At 61.7% G+C, this 21,591-nt stretch overlaps 1 protein-coding gene and 1 pseudogene across 1 annotated transcript; one reads left to right on the top strand and one right to left on the bottom strand.

Moving 5' to 3' along the window:
* The first annotated feature begins 1,997 nt into the window (after window positions 1–1,997).
* On the top strand, window positions 1,998–21,534 carry LOC135174079 (calcium/calmodulin-dependent protein kinase type II subunit beta-like). The gene is made up of 13 exons (XM_064141327.1): window positions 1,998–2,214; window positions 2,332–2,442; window positions 11,825–11,884; window positions 12,994–13,048; window positions 13,572–13,637; window positions 16,332–16,404; window positions 16,950–17,052; window positions 17,443–17,526; window positions 18,275–18,369; window positions 18,552–18,674; window positions 18,786–18,869; window positions 19,930–19,972; window positions 20,775–21,534. Exons 1-13 carry the CDS (start codon window positions 1,998–2,000, stop codon window positions 21,110–21,112), a joined length of 1,452 nt encoding a protein of 483 aa, XP_063997397.1. The 3' UTR covers window positions 21,113–21,534.
* Window positions 6,277–11,719, bottom strand: LOC135174078 (keratin-associated protein 10-7-like; annotated as a pseudogene).
* Window positions 21,535–21,591: the final 57 nt, after the last annotated feature.

Genomic DNA, 21,591 nt, shown 5'->3' with positions numbered 1-21,591 from the left:
GCCCCGTTCCTCTGGGCCCCTCCCGTCCCCATGGACCCCCCTCTAGTCCCTGCCCCCCCCTTGTTCCCCAAGGCCCCCCCCCGATCCTTATTCTCATGGATGCCCATCCCTGCAGACCCCCTCCACCTTTTCGGACCCCCCCCCACCCCGGTCCCCACTCACCCATCCCCACGGACCCCCCCAGGCTATAGCCACCCAGGAGCCTCCATCCTTTAGCCCCCCCCCCCTTACCTCTCCTGACCCCTCTACCCCTCCCCATCTCTCCCCTGACTCTTACACCCCCTCCCCCAATCCTCATCGCCCCTCTCCCACCCCCCCCCCCCAGCCTCCCCCTCCAGATTGCTTGGTCCTTACATACCCCCTCAAGCTATCACCAACGCCCCCCCCCCAGCCCCAGACTAGACCTCCCCCGAGACCCCCTCAATCATGACAGACCCCCCCCCCGCCCCCCGACTCCTTGTAGCCCCCCAGGTCCCTACAGACGTTGCTCATCCTCCGGATCGTCCTTGAGCTCTCGCAGGCGCCGGCTCCTTTCAGACCCCCCCCCCAAATCTTTCAGACCCCCCCCCCTCACCCCCCACCCCCATAGATCCCCGAGGCTCTCAGCCCCCCCTGACATCCCTTCCCCCCCGTCCTCACAGACCCTCCTCATCCTCCAGGGTGTTCCCCCCCCAGGTCCCCATCAGACATTTTCGGGCCTTACATAACTCCCCAAATCTGCTCCCCCCCCCCCCCCCCGCCAGCCCTTCTGCACCCCCCGAGTCCTAGACCCCAGCTCCCTTTTGCCCCCCCCTCCGACAGAGCCATCCACCCTCCCAGCCCCCCCCCCGCCCCGTGTCTGTGACCCCCCCCCGGGGTGAGTGTTGGTGGGGGCTGAGGAGGAGATTCGGGGGGGGGACTCATTTGCCCCCCAGGCTGTGGTAGAGGGGAGAGGTGCGCAGGGCTGAGGGGGGCAAAACTGGGGGGGGGCAGATGGGGACAAACCTCATCGGCGGGGGGAAAGGGGAACCCCCCCACAGCCGGAGGGGGCGTTTTGCAAGGGGGGCCGTGGCCCTTCTGTGGGCACCGGCGGGGGGGGGGGCACGGCGCGGTGCCATCCGGGGCTATTCCTTCTCTCTCCCCCAAATGCAGCCCGTCCTGGTTGCCATGGCAACGTAGCTTCCCTATCCCCCCCCCCCGGTGCCATCCTTCCGTGTCACCTGCCAGCCACCGCGCCGGGCCCCCCCCCCCCCGTGCCAGGGCTATTGGGGACATCTGCCCCCGCTGGGGAAACTGAGGCACAGCTGGGGGGGGCGGGGAGGTGCAGTGAGGGTCACCTCCTCCTGCCGCGGGAGCTGGCACCCCCCTCCTGGGCGCTGTCCCCGCGGCCACCTGGGGAGGGGTTGGGCGCTCGGGGGGTGCCAACCCCCTGGGGAGTTGCCCCCCTTGTTCCCTGGCGGTGGCAGGATGCCCTCCGCCCCCCGCCCGGCCAGCGCCGACCCCTCCCTCGGTATCCCGGGCTGTAGGGACCCCGGCGCGGTGCCAGGGCTCGGCCGGTGCCGTCCCCCCGGTGCGGGACCGTGGGCTCTGCTGTGGCCCCACTCGCCTGCGGGGGCTGTGCCCCGTGCGGGTCCCCTCTGTGCCCCCTTCCCCCCGACGCTGCCAGGACCCCCGCAGGCGTGGGCGCTGCCGAGCAGGGACGCAGCTGTCCCTGGGGCCCCCCGCGGGCAGGGCACGGGCAGGGACTTCGGCCCGAGGTGCGGGGGCCAGGCGGTGGTGGCACTCGGAGGGGCTGCGGCGGAGCAGATGGCACTGCCCGCTGCGGGCAACGCCACCCTGTCCCCGTGCCCGTCCTTTGTCCCAGTCCCTTGTGCCCGTTCCCGCTGGCACCCCGCTGCCCCGCCGTGCCCGCCGCCAACCGCGGCGCTGCCACCGCGATCGTCGCCATCGCCGCCACCACCTGCACCCCCCCACGGCCACCGCCGCCATCCGGGCCACCCGCGCCACCCTCCGTCCCCATGGCAACGGCTGCCGGGGCCGCATCCCGCCCCGACCCCCTGCGCCACGCAGCCCCCGCTCCCCGCCCCGAGGCGCTCACCCCTCCGAGCCCCCCCCCAGTGCCCTGCCCCCCCCCCCGCGCCCACCCTCTGCACCCGCGGTGTGCCCAGGGGAGGGGCCGCGCAGCCTCGGGGGCCTCCCCTCCACCCCCTCCCCGTGCCAGGGTTCACCCCCCGGGTGCTGAGTCACGGCCAGCGCAGCCCCCGAGCGCGGGGTGCTGAGTCATGGGTGGGAGCCCACCCGTGAGCGGTTCGGAGGGGGGGGGGTGGGTGAGGGGGGTGGGGGGTCGCTGAGCCTGGTTCCCCCCCAGGGGGGCTTTCTCGGTGGTCCGGCGCTGCGTCAAGCTCTGCACCGGCCATGAGTACGCCGCCAAGATCATCAACACCAAAAAGCTCTCGGCCAGAGGTAGGACCTCCCCCACGGCCCCCCCCGCCGGGGCGCCCCAGGGGCTGCTCTCCCCCCTCCCCCAGCCCAGCCACCCCTGTGCCCGCGGTGCTGGCCGTGGTGATGCCCATAACACCTGTGGGAGCCATGGCACCTGTGACAGCCCTGGTACTCCTCATGAGTGGTGCTCGTGGTAGCTGTGACACCCCAGGCAGCCATGGGACCTGTGATGCCCATGATAGCTGTGCCACCTATGGCAGCCCTGGCACCAGTCACGCCCATGATAGCTGTGCCACCTATGGCACCTATGGCATCAGTGACATCTGTGGTACCCATGATAGCTGTGCCACCTATGGCACCCCTGGCACGAGTCCCACTCATGGCCATGATATCTGTGCCACCTATGGCACCCCTGGCACAAGTCACATTCAAGGCCATGATATCTGTGGCACCCCTGGCACCAGTGACAACTGTGGTACCCATCATACCTGTGCCACCTATGGCACCATTGACACCTGTGGTATCCATGATATCTGTGCCACCTATGGCACCTATGGCATCAGTGACATCTGTGGTACCCATGATAGCTGTGCCACCTATGGCACCCCTTGAATCAGTCACACTCATGGCCATGATATCTGTGCCACCTATGGCACCCCTGGCACAAGTCACACTCATGGCCATGATATCTGTGGCACCCCTGGCACCAGTGACAACTGTGGTACCCATCATATCTGTGCCACCTATGGCACCTATGGCCCCCCTGGCACCAGTGACACTTGTGGTACCCATGATATCTGTGCTACCTATGGCACCCCTGGCATGAGTCACACTCATGGCCATGATATCTGTGCCACCTATGGCACCTCTGGCACGAGTCACACTCATGGCCATGATATCTGTGCCACCTATGGCACCCCTGGCACAAGTCACATTCAAGGCCATGATATCTGTGGCACCCCTGGCAGCAGTGACACCTGTGGTACCCATCATATCTGTGCCACCTATGGCACCCCTGGCATCAGTGACACCTGTGGTACCCATGATATCTGTGCCACCTATGGCACCCCTGGCATCAGTGACACCTGTGGTACCCATGATATCTGTGCCACCTATGGCACCCCTGGCATGAGTCACACTCATGGCCATGATATCTGTGGCACCCCTGGCACCAGTGACACCTGTGGTACTCATGATATCTGTGGCACCTATGGCACCCCTGGCACCAGTGACATCTGTGGTACCCATGATATCTCTGGCACCCCTGACCCCAACAGTGCTCATGGCAGGATCTGCCAGCTGGGGGTTGGGGTCTCTGTGGGCTCTGAATCCTGCCCTCCCCATACCCATTGCCCTGTCCCCAGGCTCTTGTGTGTCCCTTCCCCACCCCAGGCCACACATCAGTGTCCCACATGGAGTATCCTGGGGGGGTTGGCAGGGGAGTAGAGGGAGTGCAGCTGTGCACAGCCTGTGAGTGGCTGCCAGAGCTGAGTGTCTGAAGGGGGTGTGGGTGGGGGTGCACGGCCCAGGGGCATGGGGGTGGGAGACACTTGGATGTGAGCAATGTGCAGCTGTGTGTGCAGCTGTGTGTGTGTGCAGATTGTGTGTGTGCAGCTGTGTGTGTGTGCAGCTCTGTGTGTGTGTGCAGCTGTGTGTGTGTGCAGCTCTGTGTGTGTGTGCAGCTGCAGGTGTGTGCAGATTGTGTGTGCAGCCCTGTGTGTGTATGCAGCTGTGTGTGTGTGTGCAGCTGTGTGTGTGTGTGCAGCTGCAGGTGTGTGCAGATTGTGTGTGCAGCTCTGTGTGTGTGTGCAGCTGTGTGTGTGTGCAGCTGTGTGTGTGTGTGCAGCTCTGTGTGTGTGTGCAGCTGCAGGTGTGTGCAGATTGTGTGTGCAGCTGTGTGTGTGTGCAGCTGTGTGTGTGTGCAGCTGTGTGTGTGTGTGCGCAGCTCTGTGTGTGTGTGCAGCTGCAGGTGTGTGCAGATTGTGTGTGCAGCTCTGTGTGTGTGTGCAGCTGTGTGTGTGTGCAGCTGTGTGTGTGTGTGCAGTTCTCTGTGTGTGCAGCTGTGTGTGTGTGTGCAGCTGTGTGTGTGTGTGCAGCTGTGTGTGTGCAGATTGTGTGTGTCTGCAGGTGTGTGTGCAGATTGTGTGTGTGCAGATTGTGTGTGCAGCTCTGTGTGTGTCTGCAGGTGTGTGTGTGTGTGTGCAGGTGTGTGTGTGTGTGCAGAATGTGTGTGCAGCTCTCTGTGTGTGTGCAGATTGTGTGTGTGCAGAATGTGTGTGCAGCTCTCTGTGTGTGTGCAGAATGTGTGTGCAGCTCTCTGTGTGTGTGCAGAATGTGTGTGCAGCTCTCTGTGTGTGCAGAATGTGTGTGCAGCTGCAGGTGTGTGTGCAGCTGTGTGTGTGCAGCTGCAGGTGTGTGTGCAGCTGTGTGTGTGCAGATTGTGTGTGTGCAGGTGTGTGTGTGCAGATTGTGTGTGTGCAGGTGTGTGTGTGTGCAGATTGTGTGTGTCTGCAGGTGTGTGTGTGTGCAGATTGTGTGTGTCTGCAGGTGTGTGTGTGTGTGTACAGATTGTGTGTGTGCAGCTCTGTGTGTGTGTGCAGCTCTGTGTGTGTGTGCAGCTCTGTGTGTGTGCAGATTGTGTGTGCAGCTGCAGGTGTGTGTGCAGCTGTGTGTGTGCAGCTGCAGGTGTGTGTGCAGCTGTGTGTGTGCAGATTGTGTGTGTGTGCAGATTGTGTGTGTGCAGATTGTGTGTGTGTGCAGGTGTGTGTGTGTGCAGATTGTGTGTGTGTGCAGGTGTGTGTGTGTGCAGATTGTGTGTGTGCAGATTGTGTGTGTGTGCAGATTGTGTGTGTGCAGATTGTGTGTGTGCAGATTGTGTGTGTGTGCAGGTGTGTGTGTGTGCAGATTGTGTGTGTGCAGAATGTGTGTGTGCAGAATGTGTGTGCAGCTCTGTGTGTGTGTGCAGCTGTGTGTGTGCAGATTATGTGTGTGTGCAGCTCTGTGTGTGTGTGCAGATTGTGTGTGCAGCTGCAGGTGTGTGTGCAGGTGTGTGTGTAGATGTTTGTGTGTGCAGCTGTGTTTGTGTGTGCAGCTCTGTGTGTGTGTAGATGTTTGTGTGTGCAGCTGTGTGTGTGCAGATTGTGTGTGTGTGCAGGTGTGTGTGCAGCTGTATGTGCAGCTGTGTGTGCAGCTCTGTGTGTGCAGGTGTGTGTGCAGCTGTGTGTGTGTGCAGCTGTATGTGCAGGTGTGTGTGCAGCTCTGTGTGTGCAGGTGTGTGTGCAGCTCTGTGTGTGTGCAGCTGTGTGTGTGTGCAGCTGTGTGTGTGTGCAGATGAGTGTGGGTGCAGGTGTGTGTGTGTGCAGATGTGTGTGTGCAGATTGTGTGTGTGCAGCTCTGTGTGTGTGCAGATTGTGCATGTGCAGCTGTGTGTGTGCAGGTGTGTGCAGATGTATATGCAGATGAGTGTGTGTGCAGGTGTGTGTGTGCAGGTGTGTGCAGATGAGTGTGTGCAGATGTATATGCAGATGAGTGTGTGTGCAGGTGTGTGTGTGCAGGTGAGCTGGAGGCAGTGGCTATGCCTGCTCAACCAGTGTGCATGCAAGGTGTACAGAGGCATGTAACACAGGAACAGGCACAGAGGTACAGCCACACACACAGAGGTACAAGCATGCAGGGGGACACACACAGATACACACACACAGAGGTACAGCCACACACAGATACACAGGTACAGACACAGACAGGTACAGACACAGACAGGTACAGACACAGACAGGTACACACAGACAGGTATAGACATAGAGGTACAGACACACACATATGCAGCTACAGCCACACACACACAGGTACAGCCACTCACAGGTACTGTCACACACATAGAGATACAGTGACAAACAGGTGCAGACACACACAGGTGCACACACCCACACAGGTGAAAACACACAGAGGTACAGCCATGCACACAGGTAGTGTCACACAAAGGTACAGTCACACAGACACAGAGTTATAGTCACACATAGAGAGGTACAGGCCCACACATGCAGGTACAGACACACACAGAGGTACAGTCACAGATGCAGGTACAGACACACACAGAGGTACAGTCACAGATGCAGGTACAGACACACACAGAGGTACAGTCACAGATGCAGGTACAGCCACACAGAGAGAGGTACAGCCACAAACAGGTACAGACACACAGAGGTACAGTCACAGATGCAGGTACAGACACACACAGAGGTACAGGCATACACATGCAGGTATAGACACAGGCACACAGGTACAGTCACGCACACAAAACTACAGTCACACACATAGGCACAGTCACAAACAGGTGCAGACACACACAGGGAGTGTCACACAAAGGTACAGTCACACAGACACAGAGTTACAGTCACACACACAGAGGTACAGGCATACACACAGAGGTACAGTCACACACAGAGAGGTACAGACGTGCTCTTAGGTACAGTCACACACATAGGTACAGTCACACAGGTACACACATGCAAGAACAGTCACACACATAGGTACAGTCACACAGGTACACACATACAAGAACAGTCACACACACAGGTACAGTCACTCACACAGGTACACACATACAAGAACAGTCACACACACAGGTACAGTCACTCACACAGGTACACACATACAAGAACAGTCACACACACAGGTACAGTCACTCACACAGGTACACACATACAAGAACAGTCACACACACAGGTACAGTCACTCACACAGGTACACACATACAAGAACAGTCACACACACAGGTACATGCCGCAATGAAGGGACGGGGCAACGGCTTGATGCAAGCCAAAAATCCACTTTATTAGAAAAATAGGCAGGTATATATTGTATCAGAAGGGCTAGCATGTTACTCACTGATTGGATAGAATTACAGTAAAAGTTAGTAACTACTATATGATTGGCTGATACTCTGCTCAGACCGAAGACGCTGTTTCTACTTTCTTCTCTGCTCCTTGATAGAAGTTGCTATGCAACTATCTGAGCAGTCCTGACCGCAGGATCTTACTTATCTTACTCTTCTGAGGTCTGTCTGACCCACACATTACATGCCCAAGGTCTATACTGTGTTTTGTTTCGTCTTGGGCAGCTGTTCCCTGCTAACAGGCCATTCCCTTATTCCTACAGGTACAGTCACTCACACAGGTACACACATACAAGAACAGTCACACACATAGGTACAGTCACTCACACAGGTACACACATACAAGAACAGTCACACACACAGGTACAGTCACTCACACAGGTACACACATACAAGAACAGTCACACACACACAGGTACAGTCACTCACACAGGTACACACATACAAGAACAGTCACACACACATAGGTACAGTCACTCACACAGGTACACACATACAAGAACAGTCACACACATAGGTACAGTCATACACACAGGTACACACATACAAGAACAGTCACACACACAGGTACAGTCACTCACACAGGTACACACATACAAGAACAGCCACACACATAGGTACAGTCACTCACACAGGTACACACATACAAGAACAGTCACACACACAGGTACAGTCACTCACACAGGTACACACATACAAGAACAGTCACACACACAGGTACAGTCACACAGGTACACACATACAAGAACAGTCACACACATAGGTACAGTCACTCACACAGGTACACACATACAAGAACAGTCACACACACAGGTACAGTCACACACAGAGGTACACACATACAAGAACAGTCACACACACAGGTACAGTCACTCACACAGGTACACACATACAAGAACAGTCACACACATAGGTACAGTCACACACAGAGGTACACACATACAAGAACAGTCACACACATAGGTACAGTCACTCACACAGGTACACACATACAAGAACAGTCACACACATAGGTACAGTCACTCACACAGGTACACACATACAAGAACAGTCACACACACAGGTACAGTCACTCACACAGGTACACACATACAAGAACAGCCACACACATAGGTACAGTCACTCACACAGGTACACACATACAAGAACAGTCACACACATAGGTACAGTCACTCACACAGGTACACACATACAAGAACAGCCACACACATAGGTACAGTCACTCACACAGAGGTACACACATACAAGAACAGTCACACACATAGGTACAGTCACTCACACAGGTACACACATACAAGAACAGTCACACACACAGGTACAGTCACTCACACAGGTACACACATACAAGAACAGTCACACACACAGGTACAGTCACACACAGAGGTACACACATACAAGAACAGTCACACACACAGGTACAGTCACTCACACAGGTACACACATACAAGAACAGTCACACACACAGGTACAGTCACACACAGAGGTACACACATACAAGAACAGTCACACACATAGGTACAGTCACTCACACAGGTACACACATACAAGAACAGTCACACACATAGGTACAGTCACTCACACAGGTACACACATACAAGAACAGTCACACACATAGGTACAGTCACTCACACAGGTACACACATACAAGAACAGTCACACACACAGGTACAGTCACTCACACAGGTACACACATACAAGAACAGTCACACACACAGGTACAGTCACACACAGAGGTACACACATACAAGAACAGTCACACACACAGGTACAGTCACTCACACAGGTACACACATACAAGAACAGTCACACACACAGGTACAGTCACTCACACAGGTACACACATACAAGAACAGTCACACACACAGGTACAGTCACACACAGAGGTACACACATACAAGAACAGTCACACACATAGGCACGGTCACACACATAGCGGTACACACGCATAGGTACAGTCACACACACAAAGCTACAAGCACACACACAGGTACAGTCATACACACAGGTACAGAGACACACACAGAGGTACAGTCACACACACAGGGACACACAGAGGAACAGTCACACAGACACAGGTATAGTCACACACATGCAGGTACAGACACACACACAGGTACACACACACAGAGGTACAGGCACACACATAGATGTACAGGCACACACAGGTACAGTCATACACAGAAAGGTACAGACACACAGGTACAGGCACAAACAGGTACAGTCACACACAGGTACACACAGAGACACACACACAGAGGTACACACAGAGGTACAGACACACACAGAGGTACAGGCACACACAGAGGTACAGGCACACATACAGACATAGACAGGCAGGTACAGTCACACAGGTACACACACAGGTACAGTCACACAGGTACAGACACAGACAGATACACAGACAGATACACACAGACAGGTATAGACACACAGGTACAGACACACACAGAGGTAGAGTCACACCCATAGATGTACAAGCACACACAGGTACACTCATATGCAGAGAGGTACAGACATACACAGAGACATAGGCACAAACAGGTACAGTCACGCACAGGTACACACAGAGACACACACAGAGAGGTACACACAGAGGTACAGACACACACAGGTACACACACAGAGGTACACACACGCAGGTACAGGCACACACAGGTACACACACACAAGTACAGTCACACACAGACAGGTACACACACACAGGTACAGGTACACACACAGAGGTACAGGCACACACAGGTACAGGCACACAGAGACAGGTACACACACAGATACAGGCACACACAGGTACACACATGCAGGTACAGTCACACACAGACAGGTGCACACACACAGGTACAGTCACATGCAGGTACAGTCACACACAGACAGGTGCACACACGCAGGTGCAGGCACACACAGGTACACACACAGAGACAGGTACACACACAGAGACAGGTACACACATGCAGGTACAGGCACACACAGGTACAGGCACACACAGGCACACACAGGTACAGTCACAGACAGGTGCACACACACAGGTACAGGCACACACAGGCACACACACAGGTACAGGCACAGACAGGTGCACACATGCAGGTGCAGGCACACACAGGCACACACAGGTACAGTCACACACAGACAGGTGCACACAAGCAGGTACAGGCACACACAGACAGGCACATACAGACAGGTACACACACACAGAGGTACAGGCACACACAGACAGGTGCACACACGCAGGTGCAGGCACACACAGGTACACACACACAGGTACAGTTACATGCAGATGCACCCATGCAGGTGCAGGCACACACAGACACACACAGAGGTACACGCACACACAGACAGGTGCACACACGCAGGTGCAGGCACACACAGGTACACACACACAGGTACAGTTACACGCAGGTGCACACACACAGGTGCAGGCACACACAGGCACACGCAGGTACAGTCACACACAGACAGGTGCACACACACAGGTGCAGGCACACACAGGCACACGCAGGTACAGTCACACGCAGGTACAGTCACACACAGACAGGTGCACACATGCAGGTGCAGGCACACACACTCAGGTACACACACATAGGTACAGGCACACACAGGTACACACACACAGGTACAGCCACACACACTCAGGTACACACACACAGGTACAGCCACACACACTCAGGTACACACACATAGGTACAGGCACACACACACAGGTACACACACACAGGTACAGCCACACACACTCAGGTACACACACATAGGTACAGCCACACACACTCAGGTACACACACACAGGTACAGCCACACACACACAGGTACACACACACAGGTACAGCCACACACACTCAGGTACACACACACAGGTGCAGGCACACACAGGTACAGTCACACACACTCAGGTACACACACACAGGTGCAGGCACACACAGGTACAGTCACACACACTCAGGTACACACACACAGGTACAGTCACACACACAGGTACACACACATAGGTACAGGCACACACACAGAGGTACAGCCACACACACTCAGGTACACACACACAGGTACACACACACAGGTACAGCCACACACACTCAGGTACACACACACAGGTACAGGCACACACACAGAGGTACAGCCACACACACACAGGTGCAGACACACACAGGTACACACACACAGGTACAGTCACACACACTCAGGTACACACACACAGGTACAGTCACACACACTCAGGTACACACACATAGGTACAGCCACACACACTCAGGTACACACACACAGGTACAGGCACACACACAGAGGTACAGGCACACCCTGACACCCCCACACCAGTACAGTCTCACCCCTGTCCGTTGCCACCTCTTGCAGCTGTCCACACCTCCTCACCTCTGCCCCTTGCACTCCCTCAGCCCTCCGCCTCTCACCCACACCCATGCCCACTGTGCTCACCTGTGGCAGGCAGGGATTGGTGCCCGCCGTGGGGTGCCAGAGGGGAGGGGGGGTCGCAGGGGTGTCCCTCTTGACTCCTGTCCCCCCCAGACCACCAGAAGCTGGAGCGGGAGGCCCGAATCTGTCGGCTGCTGAAGCACTCCAACATCGGTGAGTGGCACTTGGGGGGCACATCTGGGGCATGCTGGGGACATGGCCTGGGAAGAGTCTCACCCCTGGGGTCCTACTGAGTGCCACCCCAGAGACATCCTGGATGCCATGTGCATGGCTGGACTCCCCTCTGGGCATAAACGAGGTGCCACCCTCATGGCTTCTCTTGGGTGCCACCATTAGGATGTGCTGGGTGCTCTGCTGGGCACTCCCCTGCTGACACGGGGTCGGTGTGCTGGCTGCCTCCCTGGGCACACACTGGGCACTCCCCTGCTGACACGGGGTCGATGTGCTGGCTGCCTCCCGGGGCACACACTGGGCACTCCCCTGCTGACACGGGGTCGATGTGCTGGCTGCCTCCCTGGGCACACACTGGGCACCCCCTGGTGACACGGGGTCGGTGTGCCTGGCTGCCTCCCGGGGGCACACACTGGGCACTCCCACTGCTGACACGGGGTCGATGTGCTGGCTGCCTCCCTGGGCACACACTGGGCACCCCCCTGGTGACACGGGGTCGATGTGCTGGCTGCCTTCCTGGGTACACACTGGGCACCCCCCTGGTGACATGGGGTCGATGTGCTGGCTGCCTCCCTGGGCACACACTGGGCACCCCCTGGTGACACAGTTTTGATGTTCTGGCTGCCCCCCTGGGCACACACTGGGCACCCCCCTGGTGACATGGGGTCGATGTGCTGGCTGCCCCCCTGGGCACACACTGGGCACTCCCCTGGTGACATGGGGTCGATGTGCTGGCTGCCTTCCTGGGCACACACTGGGCACCCCCTTGGTGAAACTGGGTCGATGCTGCCTGCCTCCCTGGGCACATATTGGGCACCCCCCTGCTGACACGGGGCTGATGTGCCAGCTGCACACCTGGGCACACACTGGGCACACCCCTGGTGACACAGTTTTGATGTTCTGGCTGCCCCATTGGGCACACACTGGGCACCCCCCTGGTGACACAAGGTGCCATCCATGGGGTCCTGCTGGGTTGCCCTCCCTGGGGACTCGCAGGGTGCAGGCATGAGGACTACATGTGCCAGGATCAGGTGTGCCAGGCTCAGGTGTGCCAGGCGTCCCCGTGCCCAACTCTGTCCCTGTCCCCTCAGTGCGGCTCCACGACAGCATCTCCGAGGAAGGCTTCCACTACCTCGTCTTTGACCTGTGAGTGAGGGTCCGAGGGGCGCGGGGGGGGGGTCTCGATGTGCCCTTGGAGGACTGGGAGGTGCCAGGGGGCATGGAGGCGCCCGAGGGCGAGGCGGTGCCCGGGGCGAGGCGGTGCCCGGGGGTGAGGCGGTGCCCGGGGCGAGGCGATGCCCGGGGTGACGCCGTGTGCCCGGGGTGACGCCGTGCCCGGGGTGACGCCGTGCCCGGGGTGAGGCGGTGCCCGCGGGTGAGGCGGTGCCCGGGGGCGAGGCGGTGCCCGGGGGTGACGCCGTGCCCGGGGGTGAAGCGGTGCCCGGGGGTGAGGCGGTGCCCGGGGGTGACGCCGTGCCCGTGGGTGAGGTGGTGCCCGGGGGTGAGGTGGTGCCCGAGGTGCCGCCGTGCCCGGGGTGACGCCGTGCCCGGGGGTGAGGTGGTGCCCGGGGGTGAGGTGGTGCCCGGGGTGCCGCCGTGCCCGGGGGTGAGGTGGTGCCCGGGGGTGAGGTGGTGCCCGGGGTGACGCCGTGCCCGGGCTGCCTTGCAGGGTGACCGGCGGGGAGCTCTTCGAGGACATCGTGGCACGAGAGTACTACAGCGAGGCCGATGCCAGGTGAGCTCCTGTGCCCCCCACCCAGACCCTCCCCGCACCCACCTCTAGCCACCCCCTCGCCCCCACCCCACCAGTGCCCCCCGCTAGGGGGGCTGCAGGGATGGGGCAGCTCCAGCCAGGCAGGCAGGGCAGGGGCACCCAGCGGGTCCGGGGATGCCCGAGCTGCCCCCCAACCCCCTGCCCCTGGCTCCATCCTGCTGCCAGGTGCTCGGTGGGCACTCCCCCTCCCTCATGCTGCCCCCTCCCCGCTGAGGCCTGGCACTGTCGTGACGCTGCTGGGGGAAGCTGGCGGCGGGCGGGAGGGCCCTCCAGGCCCCCCCCCTCCAGTGCTGGTGCCACCCCCAGGCCCCGTGTGCCCGCCGTGTGCCCGTCCCCGTGGTCTCTGGGCTTTCACAACATTGTTTCTCCCCCTCTCTCGTTCCCTCCCATCTCCGTCCCCCGGTCCCTGTCCCCCCACCCCCGTCCCATGCCCCCCACCCCCCTGCCTCCGTCCGCCCCCTCCCCCCCCCCGTCCCCCCGCCTGTCTCCCATCTCGCGTGGCTCGGGCTCTGTGTGTCCGTGTGTCTGTCCATCTGTCCGGCCTGTCCCACCGCTGCCTCTCCGCTCGCTGCCACCCTGGCACCTCCTTTCCCCATGTTTTGGCTCCTGCCCCCCCGCCCTTCTGCCCCCACCTGCCTCTTCCCCACCCCTTTATCCCCATCCCTGTTCCTCTCCCATCTATTCCCTTCCACCTCTCCCCTCCAAATTCCTGCTCCTCCTCTGCCTCTCCATCCTGCCCCCCCCTTTATCCCTACCCTCTGCCTCTCCATCCTGCCCCCCCCTTTATCCCTACCCTCTGCCTCTCCATCCTGCCCCCCCCCTTTATCCCTACCCTCTGCCTCTCCATCCTGCCCCCCCCCTTTATCCCTATCCTCTGCCTCTCCATCCTGCCCCCCCCTTTATCCCTACCCTCTGCCTCTCCATCCTGCCCCCCCCCTTTATCCCTACCCTCTGCCTCTCCATCCTGCCCCCCCCCTTTATCCCTACCCTCTGCCTCTCCATCCTGCCCCCCCCTTTATCCCTACCCTCTGCCTCTCCATCCTGCCCCCCCCCTTTATCCCCACCCTGTGCCACTCTCCTGCCCCCCACTCCCATCCCACGCCTCTCCATCCTGCCCTCATCCTGCCCCCTTCCCACCCTGCCCCCCTGCTCCTTCTTCCCACCCTAATCCTTTCTCCCACCCCCCCTCACTCTCCATCCTGCCCCCCCAACCCCTTCCCCCCATCCTTTTTCCCATCCCGTCCCCTTCTCCCACCCCCCACTCTCCATCCTGCCTCTTTCCCAATACCTCTCCCTCCCCTTGCCCCCCTCCTCCCCCCCACCCTCCCGCCCTCCTGCTCCCCTCCTCCCCCCCTCCCCCACTCCTCCCCCCGTGCCCCCCGCCCCCCCGTTTTGTTTTGCAGTCACTGTGTCCATGAGCTATTTGCCCGCGTTTCTCCCACCCATCACTTTGCCCCCGTGCAGAGGGAGCCGCAGGTCAGTATATCCCCGGGGGGGGGCCCGGGAGGGGCCGCGCCCCCCGCCCGCAGGAGCATCCTCGCTGCCCGGGCCCACGCTCCCCGCACTGGACCCCGCTTTGGGGCTCTCTCCTCCCTCCTCCTCCTCCTCCTCCTCCTTCTTGCCTCCCTCCCTCCTCCTTCCCTCCCTCTTTTTTGCCACCCCTCCCCCCTTTCCTCGCAGGGAGGTTGCCCCCCCCCCCCAGCACCCCCAGCCAGGGGCTTCCCCCTTCACCCCCATTTCAGCCTCTCATCGCCCCCTGCTCCTTCCCTCTTTATTTCTTGTCTCGTCTCCATTCACCGCCCCCCCTCACCCCCCCGCCGCCGCCGGCCCCCCCACATCAGTCCTGTCTGGGGGACGCCGGCGTCGGGCAGCAGCAGGGCTGGGGAGGTCCCCGGCGCGGGGGGAGAGAGGGGCACGGGCACGGTGGCACCACTAGGGTGAACCCTTGGCTGCTCCATGCCAAGAGGGGAGCCCCCCCCAGTGGGTACCCCTCATGGACCAGCCCTAGGGGTGACACCTCCAGACGGTGACCCCCCCCCCCAGACAGTGACGGCCGCAGGCAGTGACCTCCTCACTTAAGGTGACCCTCCCCAGCGAGACCCCGCAGGGAGGGAACCCTCCTTAGGGGGTGAAACCCCCCAGGGGTCACTGATCCCTGCCGTGGGTCACCCCCAGACAGGGCTGACCCCCTCAGTACCCCCCCCCCCAGCCAAAGACTTGACACCCCCAGGGGTGACCCAGGCTGTGACTCCTCCACGGTGACCCCTCCAGGCACGATCCCCACTCCGGACAGTGAGTCACCGGTGGGCAGTCCCGCAGGGGCGACTCCTCCCCCCGAGACAGGGACCCCCCCCACGGACAGGGACCCCCCCCACGGACAGTGACACCCCCCACGGACAGTGACACCCCCCCACGGACAGTGACACCCTCAGGGGTGACCTTCATGAAGTGCCACCCCCGTGCCCCAGGCAGGGGCAGGGGAAGGAGGGTGCCAGTGCCAGTGCCAGCACCTAGGGCTCACTGCTCGCTTCCCGCAGGGTGTGTGTGTGTGGGGGGGGGGGGGGTTGGCACAGGGGTCCCGGGGGGCACAGGAGGTGGCAGGGGGGGTGGGTTCAGCGTGTCCCTGACCACCCCCCTCACTCCCTTTGCACGCAGCCACTGCATCCAGCAGATCCTGGAGGCTGTGCTCCACTGCCACCAGATGGGGGTGGTCCACAGGGACCTTAAGGTGAGTGCCCACCCCCCCCCTCCCCCGCTGCCACCCCCGGGCCTGCGGGCACCACAGCTGGGCTGGGGCAGGATGGCTTCAGCGGCTCCCCAAGCCCCTGGGCCCCTGCAGTGTGTGTGTTGGGGAGGGGACCCCTGAGCTTCCCCCCGGGGCTCTGCTCTGGGTGCCCCCCAGCTGCCAGCTGCCCTTTCTAGGGGTGCCAACTCCTGTGCTGAGCTGGGGCTCGGTGCCAGCCACCCCCCACCCCTCGCCTGCCTGCCTTCACCCTCTCCTGCTGCGGGCACCAGCTGGGTGGGGGTTGGGGGCTGGGCTGTGGGAGTGGGCTTGGGCAGGACCCAGGGATGAGGCTGGGTGGGATGCAGGATGGTACCGGGCTGGGCATGGCACCTGTGCCACCTGGCTTCCGCCTGGGCATTGCTGTGGGCACTGCCTGCAGCCCCTGCTAGCACGGGGGTGGCAGCCAGGCAGGACCCGTGTGATGGCTCCTCTGCCTCCCTGCACTGCCCCCTTGCCCGGGGCCTGGCACTGCCCTGGCACTGCCCCAGCCGGAGAACCTGCTCCTGGCCAGCAAGTGCAAAGGGGCAGCAGTGAAGCTGGCAGACTTCGGCCTGGCCATCGAGGTGCAGGGGGATCAGCAGGCCTGGTTCGGTGAGTGCCAGCCTGGCTCCTGCCCACCACCTCAACCTTCCCCATGCCCACCACGCCCCTTCCCCGTGCCCACTGCATCCCCCCCTGTACCCACCACATCCCTGCCCCGTGCCCACTGCATGCTGCTCACCAAGTCCCAGCCCTGTGCCTGCCACATCCCTGCCCTTTGCCTCCCATTTCCCTGGCCCATGCCAGCCGTGTCCTGGCCCATACCCAGCACATCCCTGCCCCGTGCCCGCTGCATCCTGCTCACCACATTCCAGTCCTGTGCCCCAGCACATGCCTGTGCCCCATTCCCGTGCCCACCACGTGCCCCCCTTGCCCACCCTCTCCCTGCCCCCGGCCTGCCCCAGCTCAGCTCAGCTCAGCTGGTGCCCATCTCCGTGCCAGGCTTCGCGGGCACGCCTGGGTACCTGTCCCCTGAGGTGCTGCGCAAGGAGGCCTACGGCAAACCCGTGGACATTTGGGCATGTGGTAAGAGCCTGCCCTGCTGCCACCCAGTGCCCACTCCCAGCTCCAGCCTCGGCCCATTCCCATCCCACTCACCTTCAGCCCCACCACACAGCCGTACTTGCTCCACCCCAGTGCCCATCCCCTCCATTCCTGACCATCCTCCTCCTCATCCCCATCCTGGATCTGTTCCCTTCATCCCCTCCCCATTCATGACCATCCTCCTCCTCATCCCCATCCTGGATCTGTTCCCTTCATCCCCTCCCCATTCCTGACCATCCTCATCCCCATCCTGGATCTGTTCCCTTCATCCCATCCCCATTCCTGACCATCCTCATCCCCATCCCCATCCTGGATCTGTTCCCTTCATCCCCTCCCCATTCCTGACCATCCTCCTCCTCATCCCCATCCTGGATCTGTTCCCTTCATCCCCTCCCCATTCCTGACCATCCTCCTCCTCATCCTGGATCTGTTCCCTTCATCCCCTCCCCATTCATGACCATCCTCATCCCCAACCCCATCCTGAATCTGTTCCCTTCTTCCCATCCCCATCCTGCCTCCTTCATCCTGGTCTCCTCCTGGTCCCTGTGCCAGTCCCCACCTTGCCCTGTGTGCCACGCCTGTGCCACTCTCTTCCACGCCACTGCTGCCACAGGGCACGGTGCCATCCTGGGGCCACCGCTGCGCCTGGGGCAGGGCTCAGGGGGGAGCCACAGGCTGGCAGAGGGTCGTGTGCCCCCCCCTGAACCCTGCCTCTGCTGCCCCCTGCCAGGCGTCATCCTCTACATCCTGCTGGTTGGGTACCCACCCTTCTGGGACGAGGACCAGCACAAACTCTACCAACAGATCAAGGCTGGTGCCTACGACGTAAGTGCCCAGTGCCAGCCTGGCACCGCTCACCCTGCGACCTGCTGAGGGCCACCGCAGCCCCAGGGCTGCTTGGTGAGAGTGGGCAGAGGGGAAGGTGGAGGCACAGAGCTGCTGCAGGGCTGCCCCTGGCCAGGCCTCCCACCCTTCCCGTGCCCATGCCACCCCCTTGCCTTGCCCAGTTCCCCTCGCCCGAGTGGGACACGGTGACCCCCGAGGCCAAGAACCTCATCAACCAGATGCTGACCATCAACCCTGCCAAGCGCATCACTGCCCACGAGGCCCTCAAGCACCCCTGGGTCTGCGTAAGTGCTGCTGCCACTGCTGCCAGGGGTGGTGCCAGGGGGTGTCCCTCCACCCCCCAGGCCTCGTGCCCGGGCTGGTGGGGCTGGCACTGACCCTGCTGTCACCCACAGCAACGCTCCACTGTGGCCTCCATGATGCACAGGCAGGAGACCGTCGAGTGTCTGAAAAAGTTCAATGCCAGGAGGAAGCTCAAGGTGAGAGAGAGCCTGGCACTGCCCACTGGCACTGCCCATTGGCCCCACCCTGCCCATCCCCACCACTCCCTGCTTGCAGTGGTGCTACACTCCCATGCTGGCCATGCCCAGGGCAGCACAGGCACACCCTGGCAGCAGCTGCTGCAGCATGGACCTGTCCCTGCCACCCCTGTGCTGGCCATGCCCAGTGCAGTCCAATCCTGGCAGCACCCTGGTGCCCCCAGACAGGGCACAGTCTCCTTACAATGGTGCCGTGGTCCCATCCTGGCTATGCCTGCTGCAGCTCAGTGCCATTCTGACCACACTTGGTGCTGTGCCATGGGCCACAGACCCATCCAGTGGTACCCAGTACAGCACAGTGCCAGCCTGGCCCTGCCCAGTGTGTTACACTGTGCCATGGTGCCCTCCTGACCACGGGCAGTGCATTACCCAGTGTGTCCTGGCCCCTGCCTGGCAGGCCACACTGTGCCATGGTGCCATCCTGCCCCTGCCTGGCAGGCCACACTGTGCCATGGTGCCATCCTGCCCCTGCCCAGGGCATCATGCACTGCCATGGTGCCATCCTGGCCGTGTGCAGAGTGTTGCCCAGTGTCCCTGCCCAGCATGCAATGATGTGCCATGGGCCCCTCCTGCCCCTGCCCAGGGTGTCACACTGTGCCATGGCCCCCTCTTGTCCCTGCCCAGGGTGTCACACTGTGCCATGGGCCCCTCCTGCCCCTGCCCAGGGTGCCACACTGTGCCATGGGCCCCTCTTGTCCCTGCCCAGGGTGCCACATTGTGCCATGGGCCCCTCTTGTCCCTGCCCAGGGTGCCACACTGTGCCATGCTCCCCTCCTGCCCAGGGTGCCACACTGTGCCATGCTCCCCTCCTGCCCAGGGTGCCACACTGTGCCACGCTGCCACCCTGGCCACATGCAATGCATTGCCCAGTGTGGCCCTGCCCCTGCCCTGTGCCCTGCCCCCATCCTTCACCCCCTTACCCCTCATTCCCAACCACTCCCTTCCATCCTGCCCCCACCTCGGTGCCACCCCCGGCCTGACGCTGTGCCCCCCCCCGCAGGGAGCCATCCTCACCACCATGTTGGCCACCAGGAACTTCTCAGGTACGGGAGGGGCTCCCACTGGCTGGGGGGGGCCGGGGGGCCGCAGCCCCCTGCCCGCAGCCCCCTCCCAGGCCGGTGCCCCCTGCCCCCTTCTCTCTGTCGCTGTCTTTCTCTCTTTCTCCCCCTCCCCCCCCAAACACTTTCCCCCCCCCCCCCATTTTTTCCCCCATCGCCGAGGTGTACCCCGGGGTGGGGGGGGGGGAGGGGGCCAGGACGCGCCCCCCTCCCCCCCCTCCTCGCCCCCCCCCAGGCACCCAGCAGCAGGTAGTGCCCGGTCCCGGTGTGTGTATGTCTGTCCGTCCCCACCCCCCACACCCCCACCCCCCAACCCCACTCCGGTTGGGGGGGGGGGGGGAGGAACGAACACAACGCGGGGCCGGGAGGATGCCAACCCCCCCCACCCCCCACCCCCACCCGCGATGGGCACCGCAGCAGCTGCCGGAGGGGAGGGGGGTGGCAGAGGAGGGAGGGAGGGAGGGGGAAGGGGAGAAGGGGAGAAGAGGAGGAGGAGGAGGAGGAGGAGGAGGAGGAGGAGGAGGAGGAGGAGGAGGAGGAGGAGGAGGAGGAGGAGGAGGAGGAGGAGGAGGAGGAGGAGGAGGAGGAGGACGAGGAAGAAGAGGAGGAGGAGGAGGAAGAAGAGGAGGAGGAGGGGGAAAGAAGAAGAGAGGAGGAGGAGGAGGAGGAGGAAGAAGAGGAGGAGGAGGAGGAGGAGTGCGTCGGGGGGGGTGGCCCGGCCGCCCCCCGCCCCCGGTGCCCCCTAACAGGAGCTGCGCTCCTCTCTCTCTCTCTCTCCTGCCCGCAGTGGGCAGACAGACCACAGCTCCTCCGAGCATGTCGGCGGCCGCCGCCGGGGCCCCCCTGGGGCTGGTGGAACAAGGTAGACGTGGCCGAAATGGGCCCCCCCCGGCCCCCCCCCACCCCCCCCCCCAACCCGCCCTGGCCTCTCCCCTCCTCGACCCCCGCTTGGTTTCTCTCCTGTGTGTCCCCTTCCCTCCCCCCCGGACCCTTTGTCCTCTCTCAAGCATCCCCCAAAGCACAAAAGGTTTCGGTACCCTCCTCGAAAATGGGAGCGCTTGGCATGGGCATGGCCCCCCCCCTGCCCCCCCCGGCCCTGCATGCCCCTCCCCCGGCCCTGCATGACCTCCCCCTCCCCACGGGGACAGAGAGATGCCAACGTCCTGCCCCCTCCCCCCCCCCGCCCAGCACGGGCAGCGCTGGCTGTTGGCATCTCCACTGTCACCCGCCCTGGCAGCGTCCTCTGCCCACCCACCCCCCCCCACAAGGGCCACCTACGCCTAGGGGGGGGGTCTCTGTGCCACCTGCACCCGGGGGGGTGCTCTCTGCCACCTGCACCCGGGGGGGTGCTCTCTGCCACCCACTTCTGGGGAGAGTCTCTGTGATACTGACACCCGGGGGGGGGTCTCTGTGCCATCTCCTCCTGGAGGACTCTCTGTGCCACCCACTTCTAGGGGGGGTATCTCTGTGCCACCTGCTCCTGGGGAGGGTTCTGTGCCATCTCCTCCTGGAGGTGTCTCTGTGCCACCTACTCCTGGGGAGGGGTCTCTGTGCCACCTACTCCTGGGGGGGGGGTCTCTGTGCCACCTGCACCTGGAGGACTC

Source organism: Pogoniulus pusillus, unplaced genomic scaffold (genome assembly GCF_015220805.1).
Source record: "Pogoniulus pusillus isolate bPogPus1 unplaced genomic scaffold, bPogPus1.pri scaffold_266_arrow_ctg1, whole genome shotgun sequence".
Classification (NCBI taxonomy): Eukaryota; Metazoa; Chordata; class Aves; order Piciformes; family Lybiidae; genus Pogoniulus; species Pogoniulus pusillus.
Note: the sequence above shows the minus strand (reverse complement) of the source record. Positions and strands in the feature narration are given on the sequence as shown.